The sequence below is a fragment of the Carettochelys insculpta genome, chromosome 1 (genome assembly GCF_033958435.1).
Source record: "Carettochelys insculpta isolate YL-2023 chromosome 1, ASM3395843v1, whole genome shotgun sequence".
In the NCBI taxonomy this organism is placed as follows: Eukaryota; Metazoa; Chordata; order Testudines; family Carettochelyidae; genus Carettochelys; species Carettochelys insculpta.
In genome coordinates this window covers 2,126,440-2,146,837 of record NC_134137.1, presented here as the reverse complement: position 1 = coordinate 2,146,837, position 20,398 = coordinate 2,126,440, and the positions used below count along the sequence as shown (strand labels likewise).

Genomic DNA, 20,398 nt, shown 5'->3' with positions numbered 1-20,398 from the left:
ACATTAAAATTGCTATGCCCATTAGAAGATGGGAATAGCGCCCAACTTCGACGTCCAACATGGGCTGCGTCTACACGTGCACGCTACTTCGAAGTAGCGGCACCAACTTCGACGTTAGGCGGCGAGACGTCGAAGTCGCTAACCTCATGAGGAGATAGGAATAGCGCCCTACTTCGACGTTCAACGTCGAAGTTGGGACCGTGTAGACGATCCGCGTCCCGCAACGTCAAAATTGCTGGGTCCTCCATGGCGGCCATCAGCTGGGGGGTTGAGAGATGCTCTCTCTCCAGCCCCTGCGGGGCTCTATGGTCACCGTGGGCAGCAGCCCTTAGCCCAGGGCTTCTGGCTGCTTCTGCGGCAGCTGGGGATCTATGCTGCAGGCACAGGGTCTGCAACCAGTTGTCGGCTCTGTGGATCTTGTGTTGTTTAGTGCAACTGTGTCTGGGAGGGGCCCTTTAAGGGAGCGGCTGGCTGTTGAGTCCGCCCTGTGACCCTGTCTGCAGCTGTGCCTGGCACCCTTATTTCGATGTGTGCTACTTTGGCGTGTAGACGTTCCCTCGCTGCGCCTATTTCGATGTTGGGCTGAGCAACGTCGAAGTTGAACATCGACGTTGCCGGCCCTGGAGGACGTGTAGACGTTATTCATCAAAATAGCCTATTTTGATGTTGGCTGCACGTGTAGACATAGCCATGGTGTCCCGTGGAGGTGTCTAAGTCTCGCCTCGACAAAGGCGTGGCAGGGCTGATCTGATGGGTTTGGTCCTGCGTAGAGCAGGGGGCTGGACTCAATGGCTTTTTTAGGTCTCTTCCAGCTCTATTGTTCTATGATTCTATGGATCTAGGTCCCCATCTCCAGCCAGCGGCACAGGCCCGAGTTCCTAAATACACAGGAGTTGTGGGTGTTGCCAGGCCAGCCAACATATATGTCCTGGAAGTGGCCCTGGCTGTCCACCATGGCCTGGGGGACCACCGAGTGGTAGCCCTTCCTGTTCAGGAAGAGTCCTCCGCTGTGCTCTGGGGGGGTGGACGGGGATGTGGGTCCCATCCAGTGCCTCAAAGCAGCTGGGGAACCCCATGCTGGCAAACCCCGCGATGGCAGCGTACAGGTCCCCGAGCCACATGAGCCTGTGGAGCAGCAAAGCATTCAGCATGTGGACCACCTTTGGGGGGAGGACATGAGCACCCGTGAGGGGTGTGCAGGGTGTGCCTGGCCCTCCCCGAGCTGCCCATGGGTTCCACCCAGCCCCCTGGGCTGCCCTCTGCCCCCCAGAGTACCCTCTCCCCGAGTCCCTCCCACCCCACAGGGTCCCTTCCCCCTCCCCAGGGTCCCCCCCCGCCCCCTGTGGTCCCCTCCTGGGCCTCTTCACCTCCATAGCAACAGTCCCAATGGTGGCCTTGCCCACAACGAACTGCTGTCCTATGGCTCGGTAGCTGTCTGGAGTGGCCAGCTGCCAGACAGCGATGCCGTCCCGTTTCTCGACGGTGAGGGCACCTCGCACGGGGGTGTCCAGGTGCCGTAAGGCAGGGGTGAGCCACTGGCAGAGTTCCAGGAATGTCTGCTGGCTCATCTGGAAATTCCAGAGCCAGTGGTTGTCGTCCCACTCCTTGAGGACCGGGTGCTCCCACCGCTCCGTGCTGGTGGGGTACCTCCATAGCCGGCAGCGCGCCTGGAGTGTGGGTGCCGGGAGGGCCCCATGATGGTCTGGTGCAGCTTCTTCATCCCCCGAGGAGGAGAGCTCTTCATCCAGGAGATGCTGGACAGCCTCCTCCGTGGCACAGAGCAGGGCAGCCCCTGCCTCCGATACAGCCCTGAGGGCTTCTGGCTGCTGCTGCTGCTTCTGCTGCTGCAGCTGGGGGTCCATGCTCCATGCACGGGGTCTGCAACCTGTTGTCGGCTCTGCAGCCCTCGTGCTGTGCAGGCCGAGTGTGTCTGGGAGGGGACCTCTAAGGGAGCGGCTTGCTGTTGCCCCAGAAGGGCTAGTCTGCCCTGTGACCCTGTCCGCAGGCTTTCCTAGCCCCCTTATTCTGACCGGGGCTGCTTTGGAGTGTACACACTCCCTGAGGTGCCCATTTTGATGTAGCACTTTCCTGCGGCACCAGCCCCGGAGGATGTGTGCACACTGCACATCAAAATAGCTTATTTCGATTTCGCTACGTTGAAATAAGCTATCTCGACGTAGCGCCCCAGTGTAGACGTAGCTATAGGGTTGGAAGAGACCTCAGGAGGTCATCAAGTCTGAACACATGTTCAAAACCTTCTCCTCATGAGACCTGAGTCTGCCCCACTGCAGAGCCCTGTATGAAAAATGCCCTCCCTCCCCGCATGGATGCAGGGCTGGAGTGGGGCGACGGAAGGCAAAATTGCACCTTGTGATGGGAAGGGGAGAGGGATTCCCCAGGAGAGTCCTGTACAGATGAGGTTAGTAGGGGCTGGCCCCAGACCTCTGGTCTGTGTATGGGCTGCAGCACACTGGGGGATTCTGAGACCTGGGTACTGTTAGTCACTAGCCCCTTGGTCTGAGCACCCCTCGGTGCCCCGTGAGCACACTCTGAGGCCAAGGAGCTCTCTGGCTTGGCCTTGCTCCTCTGGCAAGCCAGGAAGAGGAAGGTGCACAAGCCAGACATCCTGCCCGGTGAGCCAGCCTCGAGGAAGGGTCACCTGCACTATGGAGAGTATGTTCAAAAGTGGCCTGGTCCCCATGGAGGGGGTGGTACCGGCCCCACTGGGGTACAGCCTGGGCACCCACCAGACTCTTGGAAAATCCCAATCCCTGACCCCTTGGACACTCTCGTCCCACCCCAAAACTAACACTGCTCTAGCCTCACCCCACAATGCTAACCCCACCCCCACACTGCTCTCACCCCACCCCAACCAGTAACCCCACCCCCACACTGCTCTAGCCTCACCCCACAATGCTAGCCCCACCCCCACACTGCTCTCACCCCACCCTATACTGTAACCCCACCCCCACACTGCTCTATCCTCACCCCACAATGCTAGCCCCACCCCCACATTGCTCTATCCTCACCCCACAATGCTAGCCCCACCCCCACACTGCTCTCACCCCACCCCAACCAGTAACCCCACCCCCACACTGCTCTATCCTCACCCCACAATGCTAGCCCCACCCCCACACTGCTCTATCCTCACCCCACAATGCTAGCCCCACCCCCACACTGCTCTCACCCCACCCCAACCAGTAACCCCACCCCCACACTGCTCTATCCTCACCCCACAATGCTAACCCCACCCCCACACTGCTCTCACCCCACCCCAACCAGTAACCCCACCCCCACACTGCTCTATCCTCACCCCACAATGCTAGCCCCACCCCCACACTGCTCTAGCCTCACCCCACAATGCTAACCCCACCCCCACACTGCTCTCACCCCACCCCAACCAGTAACCCCACCCCCACACTGCTCTATCCTCACCCCACAATGCTAGCCCCACCCCCACACTGCTCTAGCCTCACCCCACAATGCTAACCCCACCCCCACACTGCTCTCACCCCACCCCAACCAGTAACCCCACCCCCACACTGCTCTATCCTCACCCCACAATGCTAGCCCCACCCCCACACTGCTCTCACCCCACCCTGTACGGTAACCCCACCCCCACACTGCTCTCACCCCACCCCAACCAGTAACCCCACCCCCACACTGCTCTATCCTCACCCCACAATGCTAGCCCCACCCCCACACTGCTCTCACCCCACCCTATACGGTAACCCCACCCCTCACACTGCTCTATCCTCACCCCTAAATGGTAACCCCACCCAGAGTTCACACCTCACAGGACTGTGGAGCTCACCAACTCCAGCTAGTTCTGAAAACCTCAGATTCCCCTTCCAGGGGGTGAAGGCTCAGGCTCCTCTTCCAGCCTTTTCTCTGCTTCCTACCCAATGAACAAACAGGCCCCGCCACAGTGGGAGTCCATTTCTCTCTTGAGCCGCGTCTACACGAGCCGGCTACTTCGAAGTAGCCGTGCCAACTTCAAAATAGCGCCCACCACACCTACAAGTGGCGAGCACTATTTAGAAGTTGGAATCGACATAAGGCAGCGAGACATCGAAGTCACTATCCTCAACAGGAGATGGGAATAGCGCCCTACTTCGATGTTGAATGTCGAAGTAGGGCACGTGTAGACAATCCGCGTCCCGCAATATTGAAATAGCGGGGTCCGCCATGGCAGCCATCAGCTGAAGGGTTGAGAGACGCTCTCTCTCCAGCCTCTGCGGGGCTCTATGGTCACCGTATGCAGCAGCCCTTAGCCCAGGGCTTCTGGCTGCTGCTGCTGCAGCTGGGGATCCATGCTGCATGCACAGGGTCTGCAACCAGTTGTCGGCTCTGTGGATCTTGTGCTGTTTAGTGAAAGTATGTCTGGGAGGGGCCCTTTAAGGGAGCGGCTTGCTGTTGCCCGGGAAGTGCTAGTCCGCCCTGTGACCCTGTCTGCAGCTGTTCCTGGCACCCTTATTTCGATGTGGGCCGCCTTGGTGTGTGGACGCTCCCCTTCAGCGCTTATTTCAATGTAGTGCTGCCCAACGTTGACGTTGAATGTCGACAGCACCAGCCCTGGAGGATGGGTAGACACTATTCATCGAAATAGCTTATTCCGATTTCGCTACATTGAAATAAGCTATTTTGATGTAGCATCCCTGTGTAGACGTAGCTTTGGAGTGAAGGATAAACAACTTTTTTTTTACCAGAAGTGAGTCAGGACTCCTGGGTTCAGTGTGTCAGTGTGTCACTCATTCTACGTCTGACCATGGCCAAGTCTGTGTTTCGTTTACATACGTGCATATTGGAGAGAGGTCCACAGTGATCTTCCTTTGCTAGCTATTGGGGACAGCCTCCAGTTGAAGATTCTTAACCATATCATTCTATTTACCGGTGAGAATGATTGATCTGTGATCCCTTAACTGCAACCCTGGGTGGTAACAGAAGGGGCTCATGTCTCCCCTCTGTCCTGTGTCTACACATCTGTCCATCTGCTATCCATCTATCCATCCGAGCTATTCACAACGTATCAGACCCTCTGCAGCTCTAGGCATGATACGCAGTTTTCCAACTTACCAATTCTAACTGTTAAATATAAACAAATACACAGAGTGGCCAATTCCTCTGACTCTCCCCAGACTTCTCCCTTCCTTCAGGAAGTTCCTGCAATTGCTGTTTACTCCTAAAGCTGGATTAAGAGTAAAGGAGAGCAAACAGGCTGGTCTCCTGCCTGTTTCCATCCAGTTGCTGTTTGTCCCCTAGAGGCCAAGAGAAGCCCACTAGGACTGCCTGGAGCTGTATTATAAATGAGGCATGCTTCTGTTTAGGCACTTTGACACAGGATGCTGCTGGAGATGATGGGATGTGAGAGGAACAGCTACCTGAGGGGGATTCCAGGCAGGACACTCCTGTCTCACAGTCCACAGGTACCCATCTCTTGTTGTGGAGCTCACCTGCTCAAGAAACCTAGCGCATAGTGGGCATCATGGCTCGGAGCGTAAGTCTGTGGTCCGCTCTACGCTCCACAGCCTTTATTCACCCCAGGGCCTTGGCCATGGAATGTGTTTCCTCCAGGGTCACTTACCAAAATGTCTGTCTTTGCTATTGCTTGCTGCCCTCTCCGGCTGATGGTCTTGACCCCAGGGCTGGCTGCATTTCAGTGGCACAGTGATTCCTTCATGTTAAAGGGTGTTAATGGATGTGAACTAGAAGGCCATATTCTAAGATTGTGGCCCATATTTTTGCTGATAAAACTGAGGCAAAATTCTCTGTGAAGTAAGAACTGAGTGAAGACCTCAGGAGCCAGCTGTGTGTTACTGCACAGGCACTGTCTACCCCCTATTCTTGTATTGCAGGGCTCTGGATTCTATGTGGTGAGGGGAGAGGCAGCTATGTTCAGTACAGGGAAGACATCTCTCCTAGCTTCACTGGAGAAGTCAGCTGAACTACTGTGCCTGAAACTTAAAAAATAATCTTTCAGCTGGCGGCCGACACCCAGCCTGGGAAACATCAGTTCAAATGGGCTCAGTTTAGAAATCTCATATGCATCTGAAAATGGTGTTTTCTAATCAAAGGTGCCCTACCCTTTACAGGAGATGCCCCCAGCTCCACCTAGACTGACCAGTCCATCTGTGAATCACAGCGAAATGACCGCTTTGCTTGTAGAATGTCTGCGGCAAGCAGTTCCCCGGCCAAATGTGGATTATGGTGACAGTGTTCTTTTGCCATGATGTGTAATCTGACTTTCCATGATTTGTGTGTCTTTAGCCCCAGAATATTTAAATGCTCGGTGGCCTCTCTTTAACAATAGATTCGTGGGATTTTGGGTCAGAAGGGACCATGAGACCAGACAGATTGACTTCCTGTATAACACAGGCCATTAGGGTTCACCACGTACACTGTACTGAGCCCCTGGACTTGTGTGTGACCAAGGCCTGCTCTACATTGTTTAACATCAGAAAATTGTAGAGCTACAGGGACCACCAGTCTGACCCCCTGCCCTGCCCAGACACCAGACTTGTTGCACTTAAATCATCCCAGACACCTGACTATCCGGCTGCAGTTGAAAAACCTCCAGTGAAGGAGCTTCCATAACCTCCCCAGGTGTCTGTTCCATCGGGCTCCTGCTCTTACTCTTATGAAGAGTTCCCTGAGATTTCCTCTAACCTAGCCCAGATTGCCTGCATTGAAGTGAGAACCCCTGTGTTAGGGGTCAGTCAGGAATGCCCTGAAGCAGCCCATCAGGGGTGCAGTAACAGTCTAAATGTAAAGAAAACAAACTTTATTGCATCCACGTGAGAGCCTTAACCTCCAGACTTGCACTGTCATTGCAGATGAAATCAGGTTTATTTCACAGATCAGTTTTCCATGAGCCATGATTTTGATTTCAACCCTAGAATTCTGTTTGAACTAATCCCCAACCAGCCTCTTGAGTGTCTCCTGGACAAGTCAAAACTTTTTTTTATAAAATAACCCCTTTCTTTTTAATGTTTGATCACCATCATCAAGCGGCTTCTTGGCAGAGTTTTAATGTTTGGTACTTTACATGTAACAGAGAACTGCCCTGTAGCTGTGTTTTACAAGAACAAATGGCTCTGCTACAGCCAGATTTCATAGTTCTGTTTCCTCATTAGATGTTTGGCTGACTGGTCCTTTCATAACTCTGCTGTTCATTACACTGAAGTCCACCGGACACTCTCCCCCGCTAGTAGACTAGAATGTGCTTTGTCACTGCATGGAACAGGAGTGCAACCTACTGCTTATTGTCAAATGCAGAACCAAAATATTCCTTGAACTTTTTTTCACCCTAACTAGCTATTCCAGAAGAGCTGATTTTGGAAAAAGCTACTGTGTCACCATACCCACGGAGCTGTCACCCTATTAGGCACATGGGTTACCCAGGTGTGTCCATAGTGCACTATGAATGATGCCAAGGTATTTCTGCTGGGATGTGTTCCCATAGGGATGGTTCCCAGGCATATATCTTGGCAAAGCTTTATATTTTCCATACTCAGATTTTGAGCAACTGGGTGAATGGGGGACATCCCTTCAGAATGGACCCTTGAGCCTGGATCTCATTGCATTAAGGAGCAAAGGAATAAGAAGTGTCCACAAGCATCAGCAGGGTCCATTGCTCATAATTCGTTGCTCTCCATAAAGAGAATGTCAATGTTTTTAGTGTGTGAAAACTGACTTATTTTCTTCACCAGAAATCAGGCCCCAGTAGGGCAGGGAGCAGACCATGAATGTTTTCTCCCCATCCAGGCATTTCTCTCCATCCCGATGTGCTCATCTCCCTCAACTGCAGGCACATGCAGGAAGCCAGAGGAATGTATGTTACATGCAGCAGACACCGTTCTGCCTCAGAGTTGGACATCTTCTCCCTGAATCCATGTCAGATTCCAACACAAGTGACTTCACAAACCCCCCCACCTTCCTCCTGCTGGGCATTCCTGGCCTGGAGGGAGCCCACTTCTGGATCTCCATCCCCTTCTGCATCACATACGCCTTAGCCGTCATAGGCAACTTAACCATCCTGTTGATCGTGAAGAAGGATTCGAGCCTCCACTGGCCCATGTACTATTTCCTCTGCATGTTGGCTGTCACCGACCTCGTTGTGTCTACAGCCACCATTCCGAAAATGCTGAGCATCTTCTGGTTCAACTCCAGGGAGATCAGTTTCAGTGCCTGCCTTGCCCAGCTGTATTTCACTCACAGCTTCTCAGTGATGGAGTCTGGGATCTTTGTGGCCATGGCCTTGGATCGCTACGTGGCCATCTGTGATCCCCTGAGACATTCCATGACCTTGTCAAACTCTGTGGTGGCTAAGATAGCCCTGGCCGTGGTGCTCCGCGGCAGCACAATCATACTCCCTCATCCCTTACTGGCAAGCCAGTGGCAATATTGCAGAACCAACATCATCCTCCACTCGTACTGCGAGCACATGGCTGTGCTGAAGCTGGCCTGCACCGACATCACCATCAGTAACTACTATGGCCTCTTTGTGGCTTTGTTTGTTAGCATTCTGGATGTATTTTTAATTGCCCTGTCCTATACCCAGATCCTCAGGGCCATCTTCAGACTTCCCAAAAAGGAGGCCCGGCTCAAGACTTTTGGGACCTGCAGCTCCCACCTCTGTGTCATTTTAGTTTCCTACACCCCAGCTCTCTTTTCCTTCCTCACTCACCGGTTTGGCCACCATGTTCCCATTTACTTCCATGTTCTCATTGCCAACCTGTACATCCTGGCTCCCCCCATGCTGAATCCCATCATCTATGGGGTGAGGACCAAGCAGATCAGGGACAAGCTGCTCGGGATCTTTGTTCAGAAGGGGACCTGAAGTTTTCTCCTGGTTCTCTGGCTCTCCCACAAAGCTCTGTGCAGAGCTGGCTGGTGAAGGGTGCCGGACCTTCTTCCCAGAATCACTTGCCGGATAGTCAAAGAGAGATTGAACCCTTTCCTGGACATACTATTGTGTGTCATTGCAAAAAACTAGGGAACAGGTCTATGTATGGCTCATAGCTTTTGCTTCTTTTCTAACTGTCTAAATGGACTAAGGGAGGAGAGGAGCCAATGATGGGCGGGATCTTGCAAGGGAGAGGCAGAGCAGCAGAAAGCCTGGGGAGAAGAGGACAGGGGGTGGGTCTGTTAACTGGATGCCTGGAGCCCCACCACCTGTTCTTTTCTCCCTGGGCTTCCCCCTGCTGTGCCCCTCCCCTGCACGATCCTGCCCCTGTCATTGGCTCCTCTCCTCCCTCAGTCCATTACTTGTTGGATCATCTCTCTGACAGGCTGCAGCCCAAAGCACCGCGCATTTACCATGGTGGTATGATCATGCTCTGCTTTGTACACAGTGTGCCACCTAAGACCTCAGAGCCACTTTCTGCTAACCCCTAGTATCCCCCTTGGGCTGTATGTACCGTCATTGTATGTGAAGTTTGGAAATCTTGCTAAATGTAAATTACTAAAGTACGGTCTGAGGCTGGAACCACTCACCACCAGACTTTCAAGTGCAACTCTGACTAGCCAGGGAAGATTAACTGCTGTTGTCAACACCCTTGCAGGGGAGACTCCCCTGACTCAGGGAATCTGTGTAAGGGAGCCACCTCCAGGGGAGCACAGGGACGATGGAGGATGTTTGGCCAATGGGAGTGGAATCTCACATTGCATTCATAGACTTTCCAGCAAGCTGGGAGGAACTGAGAAATGAGGACTGACATCATCCCTTGTCTTCGTTCCCCCAGAACTCAACACCAGAAAGAACCCCTGGAGAGCAAAGGATGCAGCCTGTAGTACCAGAATCTGTAAGCTTGTTGTATCTTCAGCCAGAGGGAGATACTGGTAGTTCAAACCGGCTTGCTTGGTATAAATCTTGGACGGAGAGTTTGCTTCATTTCTTAGAAAATCTGCTTTCTCTATTTTCCCTCCTGCTGCAGGTGACAAACCTGGTTTACGCTTGACCTTAACCTGTATGATCTAGGTGAAGTGTTTGGGAATCTTGGCTTTGTGAGCAAAGGCTGATGCATATGTGCAGATTGTTGAATGGGCTTGCAAGCCACAGATCCTCATGCAGAGCAAGAGGGTGTCATTTTGGGTACATCAGGGTGCCAGGCTGGGGAATTTGGAAATTGTCTGCTTCCTCCGTGGTTGGCCCATGGTCGGCCCATGGTTAAGGGACTCAGGTAACTCAGTTGGGTGTGTGTCTGGACCTGCTGTCAAGGGCAGCAGGGGGATAAGAGGGTCTGGATGGGCTGCTCTGTGTCATCAGCAGAGCATGTATAGAGGCCAGCCCAGCTGAATGCTGAGGGGTCAGAGCACTTCCAACTGCTTCCAGGCTTTACGCCAGGGGTACAACTAACCAAATATCCATCATCACCCACCATGAGCTGGGGTCCCTCTGCTTCAGGGCTGGGACAGGCATTGCTGCTGCTATGTGACAAGGAACCTGCCTGTGGATAACAGGCAACATCTCAATGCCGCCCTCGGCCTGCAGTAACCAGACGCTGCCAGATCCATGCAGCAAACCAGCCTTGGGTTTCCTCCTAAACAGTCACATCAAGTGTAACCAAGGCTACTGAACATACTGTTCATCATATAAAACTCTACTTACCTGCGGGACACTGAGCATTTCAGACATTGCCCAAGTGCAGGCTTACAGCCAACCCGTGTGGACAAAAGCTAAGGTTTCTTTAAAGAGAGACCGAGAATGGGTTAATAGATCATCATACATACAGAATAGTGACAGAGAGATCGCCATGCTAGTCTGTATTCTATCAAACCAGAAAAGCAGTCAAGCAGCACTGTAAAGACTAACAAGGTAATGTATTAGGTGGTGAGCTCTCATGGGACAGACCCACTTCTTCAGAGTCTGGTCTGGTCTGGCTGTGGTCTGAAGAAGTGGGTCTGTCCCACGAGAGCTCATCACCTAATAAATTATTTTGTTAGTCTTTAAAGTGCTACTGAACTGCTTTTCTTGTTTTGATATTATGCTTACAGACATGGATACAGTTTGTGAGGCAGTTTCCTGGCAGAGACGGTGAGTTGCAGAGGTCTCCCAGAATTAGTTCATAAGGTGAAATCCAGTTTCTAATGTTGAGGTGATCCAGAATGGACCTGGAGACTCAATGTGTCAGATTTGAGATGACAGGGCATCACTCAAGCCTTTCTGTAAGCCACTGCAGGCCAGATAGTGAAGAATAATTACTATGAAGTAGAATTACCTGTTGCTTATGTATTCATAGGTAGCTAGTTCCATTCATTAGCATAAGGCAATTATTCTTGAAGTGATTCCCAGGCAGTTTACGAAAATCTTCAAAGAGAACTATAGGCAATGAAATTATTACAACCAATTTTAATTTAAAATTTGCTTCCTTTTGATCTTTGAACAGACAGATATAGCAACAGACATAGCACTGAAGATGTTATACGTAAATTCATGGAATTAGTTCTACCTTTAGTTCACTCACAATACAGATTTGCAATTCGAAGTTCTCGACCATTTACCATGCTGTTATCAGCTATTTGTGAGGAATAGCCCGACCCTGTGTCACAGCTGTTAACACATTTGACTCTACCACCAGTCTGGACCCTTATGTCTTTGGACTTTTCCTGTACTCATCACTCACATGCACAGAGGTGAGCAGGGAAAGAATGGAATCTCCACATCGATAGGAGCTGTTGGTCCAACCCTTTGAAACACAGGAACTGGTTGCGTTAGAAGAAGCTGGGGCACAGGAACTGCAGAACAGAGTTTTGCTTGTAGTGCTGTAGCTGCAGCAGCAAGACAGATTCTAGCTGGAGGAGACCCATGAGTTGTTGTTGGCCACTAGACAACAGAGAGGGAGCTGCCCAAGTCACAAATCATGTGCCAGGATGGCAAGGACACAGAGGCACAGAATGGCAAGTGGGTGTTGAATTGTACTTGTCTAGCTCTAGGAATCTCTTGTACTGTCCACAGTAGAGGGATTGTTTTAGAGCCCCCTTTTTTCAAGCCCTGGATCTGTTTGCTTCAATGCTCCTGTGTCCTGGAAGAGAGACTGCAGATGGTGGTGCTCCATGGGGCTCCTCTGGGAAGGGTTTGCTGAAGCAACTGAAGAATCTGGGGGAGCTTGGCCAGAAACTAGTGTCAAAGCTTTGCCATGCAGCTTTTGAATCCCAGAAGGAGGCAAAAGCAGCTCCCTGACAATGGTCAGAGAACCCCAGAGCCAGAGGTAGGGCAGGAGTGTGGCTCTGGATTGGGAAAGCTTAAAAGCACATGAGTTCAGTGAGTGGCCCCCAAACACAGGCACTTGGCTGGTATCCAAGGTCAGGGCACAGTGAGCGGATGGGAAGTGGAGCTGGGAAATCCCAGACCTGTAGGGAGGTCTCCAGCTGGGCCCATGCATGCTGCATATTTTAGTATACTAAAATGCAAAATTACTCCCCATGGATCATAGAATCCTAAGGCTGGAAGAGACCTCAAGTGGTCATCAAGTCCAACCCCTGCTGAAACCCGGGCCAATCCCAACTAAATTATCCTAGCCAGGGTTTGGTCATGCCAGGATTTACGGACTGCTAGGGAAAGCGGTTCTACCACCTCCCTAGGTTAGCCATTGCAGTGCTTCACCATCCTCCGAGTGAAATTATTTTTTCCTAATATCCAACCTAAACCTCCCCCACTGCAACTTGAGACTATTGCTCCTCATTCTTTTATCTGTCACCACTGAGAACAACCTGTCCCCATTCTCTTTGGAACCCCACTCTTCAGGCAGTTGAAGGCTGCTATCAAATTACTTCCTCCTGCTGTCACTCTTCTCTTCTGTAGAGTGAATAAGCCCAAATCCCTCAGCCTCTCCACATAAGTATGTGCTCCAGCCCCCTAAGCATTGTTGTCACCGTCTGCTGGAATCTCTACAACGTGCCCACATGCTTTTTGTAAACGAGGGCCCAGAACTGAACACAACATTCCAGATGCAGCCTTGCCTTTGCTAAATACAGGAAAACAATCACTTCCCTAGTCCCAGTATGCCATTAGCTTTCTTGGCTACAAGAGCTCACTGTTGACTCATATCCAGCTTCTCATCCACTAGAATCCCCAGGTCCTTTTCTGCTGCACTGCTGCTTAGCCAGTAGGTCCCCAGCCTGTAACAATGTTTGGGATTCCTCTGTCCTAAATGCAGGACTCTGCACTTGTCCTTGTTCAACCTCATCAGATTTCTTTTGACCAAATCCTCCCAGCTGTCTAGGTTCTCTGGACCCTATTCCTACCCTCCAAAGTATCAACCTCTGAAGGAGTTTTGCCTTCTCCCTCCTACATGTTTCCCAGGCCTGGTTGGGCTCTTGGCATCTAGACGGAACACCTGCTCTCGTGTAGGCAAGCCGCCGGGATCTGTGTTGTTTTGATTGGGTGTTTTCGAGAGTTCATGTTCAAGGACTGGGAGGATTGATGTGGCTTTTTTAGAGATAGAAGTGCTGAGCCAGTTATATTGTAGCTGACTGCTTTTTTCATAATAATGTGCTCTCACTTGGTTATAAAAGCTGTGAGAATAATAAACTCAGGGCCTTCAGACTATAGAACTGTTGGCCCCCTGCTGTCTATGTTCGTCTTTGTCTTTCATCCTTCGCGGTATCGCACCTCTGGGACCTGTCACTAAAAAGAAATACAATATCTGGCGCCCGAACAGGGACCCGGAGGTGAGAAGCGTCCATGCGGCGAGGAAGGTGTATCAATACCGGAGGGACCGAAGAGATTTCTAGACCGGGTGAGTCAGACCTTCGGGATTTGGGCAGGGTTAAGATGGGGAATTCTCCATCTTCTTACTCCTCTTATATTGAATTGCCTCAGACCTTATTGAGAAGCTCAGGAGTAAAAGTAAAACAAAGTACATTTCAGAAACTTTTTGATCTTATTTGTAAGCATTGTTACTGGTTTACCCCAAGTGGGAAAAATGCTCTAGATTTAAAACAGTGGAGATTGATTATGAGAGCCCTGCATCGAGCGCACCAAAGAGGGGAAATTATCCCGCTCCCCGTTTGGTCTTTTTGTAATCTTGTAGTCCGTGCCTTAGAGCCGTTGCAGTCTGGCTCTGAAGAGGGTTGCTCCTTCCCCCCGGACTCTTTAGCAGAAAGAGGAGCCAGACGCGGGGTTCCCAAGGGAGATGAGGCCTTATCGGAGGAATCAGGAGATTCCAGTGAGGAGGGCCAAGAGGGTCAGCCTATTACAGGAGATGAAAAGACAGGGAACTCTGAACAACAGAAAAATTATACTGCCCGTGAAACATCATCGGGCTTTTTCCCTGCTAATGTTTGTGTGGCTCGGCCGGAGCCCGATTTCCCCTCCAGCCCCTTATTTACCTTTTGGCCCCATCCATGACTCATTATGGAAAATAGCCACATCCCTACAACCTGTGCGAGCATGGATTGGGATGTATACCCAAGGAAAAAACAATACCTTTTCAAACGTCACATTTCATTTCAACTTTACCCACTATATCCAGGCTTGCGTTCGCATGCCGTATTTGATAATGATTGGCCCTGCCATATGGAATGAGAGCGATTTTTCTGTTAGTTGCTATAACTGTTCTTTTTATACATGTATTAACCATTCTATTCCCCTTAACCATTCACGAGATAGGATGTATTTACTAAAAGCACGGACTGAAGTATGGATTCCTGTTTAAATGCCTCAGTCTTGGCAGCGATCTCCTGAGATGTACTTCATCGACCAAGCCATAAGCAGAATTCTTAAAAGAGCCAAACGATTTGTTAGTCTGCTGATTGCCGTGATTATGGGACTTATTGCCGTCACCGCCACAGCAGCAGTAGCTGGAGCGGCTTTACATCAAACGATTCAAACCACCGAGTTCGTACAAGAATGGCATGCTAACACAGATGGACTTTGGACTTCTCAACGCCAAGTTGATAGCCAGCTAGCCTCTCAAATGGCTGATCTCCAACAGGCTGTCATAATGCTTGGCGATCAAATAGTTAGCCTGTAGAAACAACTAAGAATGCAATGTGATTGGAATGTATCTTCTTATTGTGTTACCCCTTTACCTTATAATGATACCCACTTTCCGTGGGCAAATGTGAAAAAATACTTGCTGGGTCAAGGAAATCTGTCAATTGAAATACAACAATTACAGAACCAAATCTTCACCACTTTTGATTAAAAATTAGAACTACTCTCTGGATCGAAATTGTTGGACGGCCTAGTGGATGGCCTGAGTTCTCTGAATCCACTCAAACATATTAAGCTGTTAGGGGGCTCAGCGCTAGTATTGTTAGGCCTGATTGTGATTTTTTTGCTCTTGCTTTGTGTTATTTGGAGGAGAAACAGAAACCTATCCTCCAATTATAGGCAGCAAGCTGCTGTTTTTTCTTTGATGTTGCATGAAGTAGCTAGAAAAACAAAAAGGGGGAGATGAAGGAGTTTTGCCTTCTCCCTCCTACATGTTTCCCAGGCCTGGCTGGGCTCTTGGCATCTAGACGGAACACCTGCTCTCGTGTAGGCAAGCCGCCAGGATCTGTGTTGTTTTGATTGGGTGTTTTCGAGAGTTCATGTTCAAGGACTGGGAGGATTGATGTGGCTTTTTTAGAGATAGAAGTGCTGAGCCAGTTATATTGTAGCTGACTGCTTTTTTCATAATAATGTGCTCTCACTTGGTTATAAAAGCTGTGAGAATAATAAACTCAGGGCCTTCAGACTATAGAACTGTTGGCCCCCTGCTGTCTATGTTCGTCTTTGTCTTTCATCCTTCGCGGTATCGCACCTCTGGGACCTGTCACTAAAAAGAAATACAACAAACCTCTCCCACTAATTTAGCATCATCCACAAATTTGCTGATAGTACAAAGATTGTCATGTAGAGACTTTGATGGGGAGAAAAGCATGGCAAAGAATGGCTTCTATAAGGTAACATAGACAGGCAGAGGAAGGCCCAGTGACTACAAACTGAAGTCAGCCAAATTCCAGATGGAAATAAAGGCCAAATATTTAATGGCTAATAGCCATGGGGACCAATTGTAAAGGGAAATGGTGGATTCTCCAACTCATCATACCTGCAGACTCAGACTGGATGCTTTTCTGGGCAAAATCCTCAAGGGGTTCAAACTAGACACGAGAGCTACAAAATGGTTCCCACAGATACTGTGGCTATTCACGCAGTAATATTTCTGAGGCTGAGATCTGACAGACAAAAAGCACAGGTGATATTCACTGTATAAGGAAAGTGAGAAGACATTCTCTTATTTTCCTTTGCGCTGTACCTCAGCTTGGTTTTCTCCTGTGGTACAGACCCGAATGCGGGCTTTTTCAGCGCATGGACGTACGTCCTACGAAAAATTATACCTCAGAGAGCTCTAGTTTGATAGTCATATTGCTGTAACCTGCTTGAAGTCCCATATTCTTTACAATTATATAATTGCTACAAGTCTTGTACAAAATATGCCACACAAGCTGTCAAACAAAGTGTTGTGTTTTGCTGAGTATGGTTATTCCGTTTATATAAGTGTTGCATGTTTTGGTCTGAAGTTACCAATACAATATACCTGTATTTGAAATGTGGGTATTCCTGTGGTTACTCCCAGAAAGTAAAAACAATGAGTCCTCTGGCACCTTAAAATCTAACAGAGCTATTTGGGGAGAAGCTCTCATTGGTAAAACCCACTTTGTCAGATGCATTTTTCCCACCTGGAGAATCCAATGGAGAGAGCGCACCAGGCCTCTGTGCTACCGCATGGGCCATGCATCCCAGACCTAAGAGTAACTACACAAGGGATCGGCAGTTAGAGATGTGTGGCCTTTCAGTGGAGCAAGACACTTCCCTTCCTGAGAATATATATCGGTCTCTTTAGTTCCATATCTAATCCATACAGCCATGCAATATGTTATTGACCATTGAGGCCTAGTGTGGATGGAGTGCGCTTCACATGAGTATGAGCATTGGAAGGATCAGCAGATGAGTCAACAACACCAGCTGGATTGCAATAAAAATGTATAAGGTGTGAAGGGACCAAGCAGACAGAAAAAACTAATGATATCACAAGGTGGAATATATGTGGAGGTCTGATACATTTGGAGTCATTCATGGATCCAGCACCCAGTTTGGATAGAGATTATTTATTTATTTATTTTGCTGGCTCCCCCACATCTTGTGGTCAGACAGAGTCTGGACTGGCCAGTGACACTTCATTCTGATCTCCAGACTCTGGGACAATATGCTCGGGGTACAGAAGTGGAATGAGTGAGGTTAGTTTTGTAAGCTACACTGAGTATACAGAGCATTCCCTACCCACATTGTCCCGAGTATCTGCCTGCTCCCTCACCCTTAGCGAGGTCTCTGCAGCAGCAATTCTCTTAACAGTTGATGGAGAATTGTCTGTGAGGGGAGTGGGAGAAGTTAAAGGAGATATTAAGGAGAGCCAGATTTTGGGATGAGGTCTTACAGTGTTGAGGGTGACCTTATTTAAATTAAAAAGGGTGAATCCGTATTTGTAGAATTTGTGAAAAACAGCCCAATTGTGTAAAGGAGTCTCCTGATGTATGGAAGAAGAATGCATCAGAAAGTGGTAAAATACAAACTTGCTAAAATTGTATGCGATGAAGTGTCATGGCTGAGACAGTACAAATACCTCGTGCAAGCAGAGAACAATAAGGAGGGATGAAAAAGGGACATATAACAGCCCAATTCGGCCCATACTAAAATTCCATGCACAGGGCAAAGGCTATGGAAGAGCTCTGAAGACATCTCCATGTTGTCCTTACTACTCCGCACTGCATTTCTGAGATGGAAACTCAGAACAAGGACTTAGGACAACCAGTGTTCTTCGCTAATTTCAAGGGGGACTTTTGTAATTTAGCCCTTTATACCGTCATTGATATGACCCTATTCGATGAACAACAAAAAATCGCTTGGCTGGACCTAATCTGTTAACCATTTATTCCTCCTCTTTCCTTTTATTAGTAATCATTTAGCTTTTAATTGCTGGCTCGCTGTCTAGATCATCACCTTGTCCTGGTGACTGGGCATGTGTGTTCCAATGAACATGAGAGTAATGCGGGAGGAGTCTCGTATTCCCAGCCTGGTCACCCATGGTGGCAAGCTCAAGGCAAAGGGTCCAGACAAAGAACAATCCTAAAAGTACTCCAAGGCAGAACAGGAGGATAGCAAAGGCAATGCTACAACAGATGTGAAGGTGGATGAAGGCTGCAGCGAACAGGAAACTCCCAGTTGTTCTGGATCCCATGCCATTGAACCTGAGCCTTCTATCCATCAAAAACCATATGGTGGCTGCAGTGCAACAGTCCCCCATCTTCCTCTGCATACTGCTGTCCTAAACTTAAGCCTTATAAGCTGTGTCTACACGTGCACGCTACTTCGAAGTAGCGGCACCAACTTCGAAATAGCGCCCGTCGCGGCTACACGCGTCGGGCGCTATTTCGAAGTTAACTTCGACGTTAGGCGGCGAGACGTCGAAGTCGCTAACCTCATGAGGAGATAGGAATAGCGCCCTACTTCGACGTTCAACGTCGAAGTAGGGACCGTGTAGACGATCCGCGTCCCGCAACGTCGAAATTGCTGGGTCCTCCATGGCGGCCATCAGCTGGGGGGTTGAGAGATGCTCTCTCTCCAGCCCCTGCGGGGCTCTATGGTCACCGTGGGCAGCAGCCCTTAGCCCAGGGCTTCTGGCTGCTTCTGCGGCAGCTGGGGATCTATGCTGCAGGCACAGGGTCTGCAACCAGTTGTCAGCTCTGTGTATCTTGTGTTGTTTAGTGCAACTGTGTCTGGGAGGGGCCCTTTAAGGGAGCGGCTTGCTGTTGAGTCCGCCCTGTGACCCTGTCTGCAGCTGTGCCTGGCATCCCTATTTCGATGTGTGCTACTTTGACGTGTAGACGTTCCCTCGCTGCGCCTATTTCGATGTTGGGCTGAGCAACGTCGAAGTTGAACATCGACGTTGCTGGCCCTGGAGGACGTGTAGACGTTATTCATCGAAATAGACTATTTCGATGTCGCAACATCGAAATAAGCTATTTCGATGTTGGCTGCACGTGTAGACGTAGCCATAGTGACCAGTGAATGGTGATGGGAGCAGGATTGTGAAATCTGGAAGCTTTTAGTCATGAACCAGCATATAGATGGTTGGTGTATGTACCAGTGGATGCGTTCCAAATATGGAGGTGGTAGAACAGTCCAGCTGTTGCATCTATGGCTGAGCAGCCCTATTTACGATCTGCTTTGCTCAACCAACATAGGGAGGGGCCCAGAAAAGTTGCCCTAAACATGGTCACCTCAACCTCCCCCCCCGACTGGATAACCGTGTCCAGTGGGTTCATGTCTATGCAGTTGAAATTAAACAGTAAATTTTGGAACATGCAATATTCAGACTCTAATGGCTAACACAGACCAAGAGTGTCCCCAGATATGAACAGGAATTATCTCCTGTGAGCTGTGTCAATTAAATATTGATATAGCTGCCCTGGCAGAAATGCAGGGACCAGAAGAAGGACAGCTAACAAAAGAAGGCAGAGGGTTCCCCAAAGGGAGAAAAACAAGTTTATGGAGTAGGATTTGCCATCCAAAACACACTGACAAAGATCCTATCTGAAGTCCCTGGCAGCATCCAATGGAGTGCTCCTCATTATGAAATGTGCAGAACATGAGTTCCTCATCACAAGCAGCCTCTCCCACCAGAAACACAAATTTAAGACCTCATGGCAACATCCCCAATCGAAGCACTGGCACCTCATCGATGATGTCATCCTCTATGCTCGGGATCGGTGTGAGGTCCTTCTCGCATATACAACGACTAGTGCTGATGATTGCTGAACTGTTCACCACCTTATTCAATCCATAGTGGCATTAGGATTGTCACCAAATAGAGAAGTCAGAGGAAAATGATCTGACAAAAGATCAATGTACCAGGCTTGAAGGACCCCATCAGATGAAGTTACTTCCAGTTAGCAATCCAAAGGAAGATGAAGAAAGTACACCCTAAAGATGTGGAGGAACACTGGTGTCAGTTGAAAAATGCCATCACTGTAACTTGTGGAGAAACCACTAGCTACTAGTCTAGGAAACATCAGGACTCGCTTGATAAGAACAATGTGGAAACTGAATGCTTGACTGAGGCAAAAAGGAAAGCCTTTAGAGCTTGGCAAAGTGACATCAACTGCACAGTGAAGAGAGAAGTGCATACCAAGGCCAAGACAGAGGTCCAACATAAAACGAGGACTTGGAAAAACATATGGTGGAAAATGCTGTGGCACAGAGCTCTCGGGGATGGGGTCAGAGGAAGACCCCACTGACTGGAAGGCATGGGCTGCATAGTCCTAGGGATGGGAGTTCTAAGATCACCACCCCCAAGAGAAGACGGATGGTGGTGGTCGGGGACTCCCTCCCAAGAAGGATGAAGTGATCCAT

The 20,398-nt window shown here is 49.6% G+C and overlaps 1 protein-coding gene across 1 annotated transcript; it reads left to right on the top strand.

The window, feature by feature from the left end:
- The first annotated feature begins 7,840 nt into the window (after positions 1-7,840).
- On the top strand, positions 7,841-8,839 carry LOC142001815 (olfactory receptor 52K2-like). Its single transcript, XM_074977408.1, has one exon. The coding sequence runs from the start codon at positions 7,841-7,843 to the stop codon at positions 8,837-8,839; it is 999 nt and encodes a 332-aa protein (XP_074833509.1).
- Positions 8,840-20,398: the final 11,559 nt, after the last annotated feature.

What these genes read in the sequence shown, in the direction of transcription:
- LOC142001815 (XM_074977408.1), top strand. Translation starts at nt 7,841, where the DNA reads ATGCAGCAGACACCGTTCTGCCTCAGAGTTGGACATCTTCTCCCTGAA.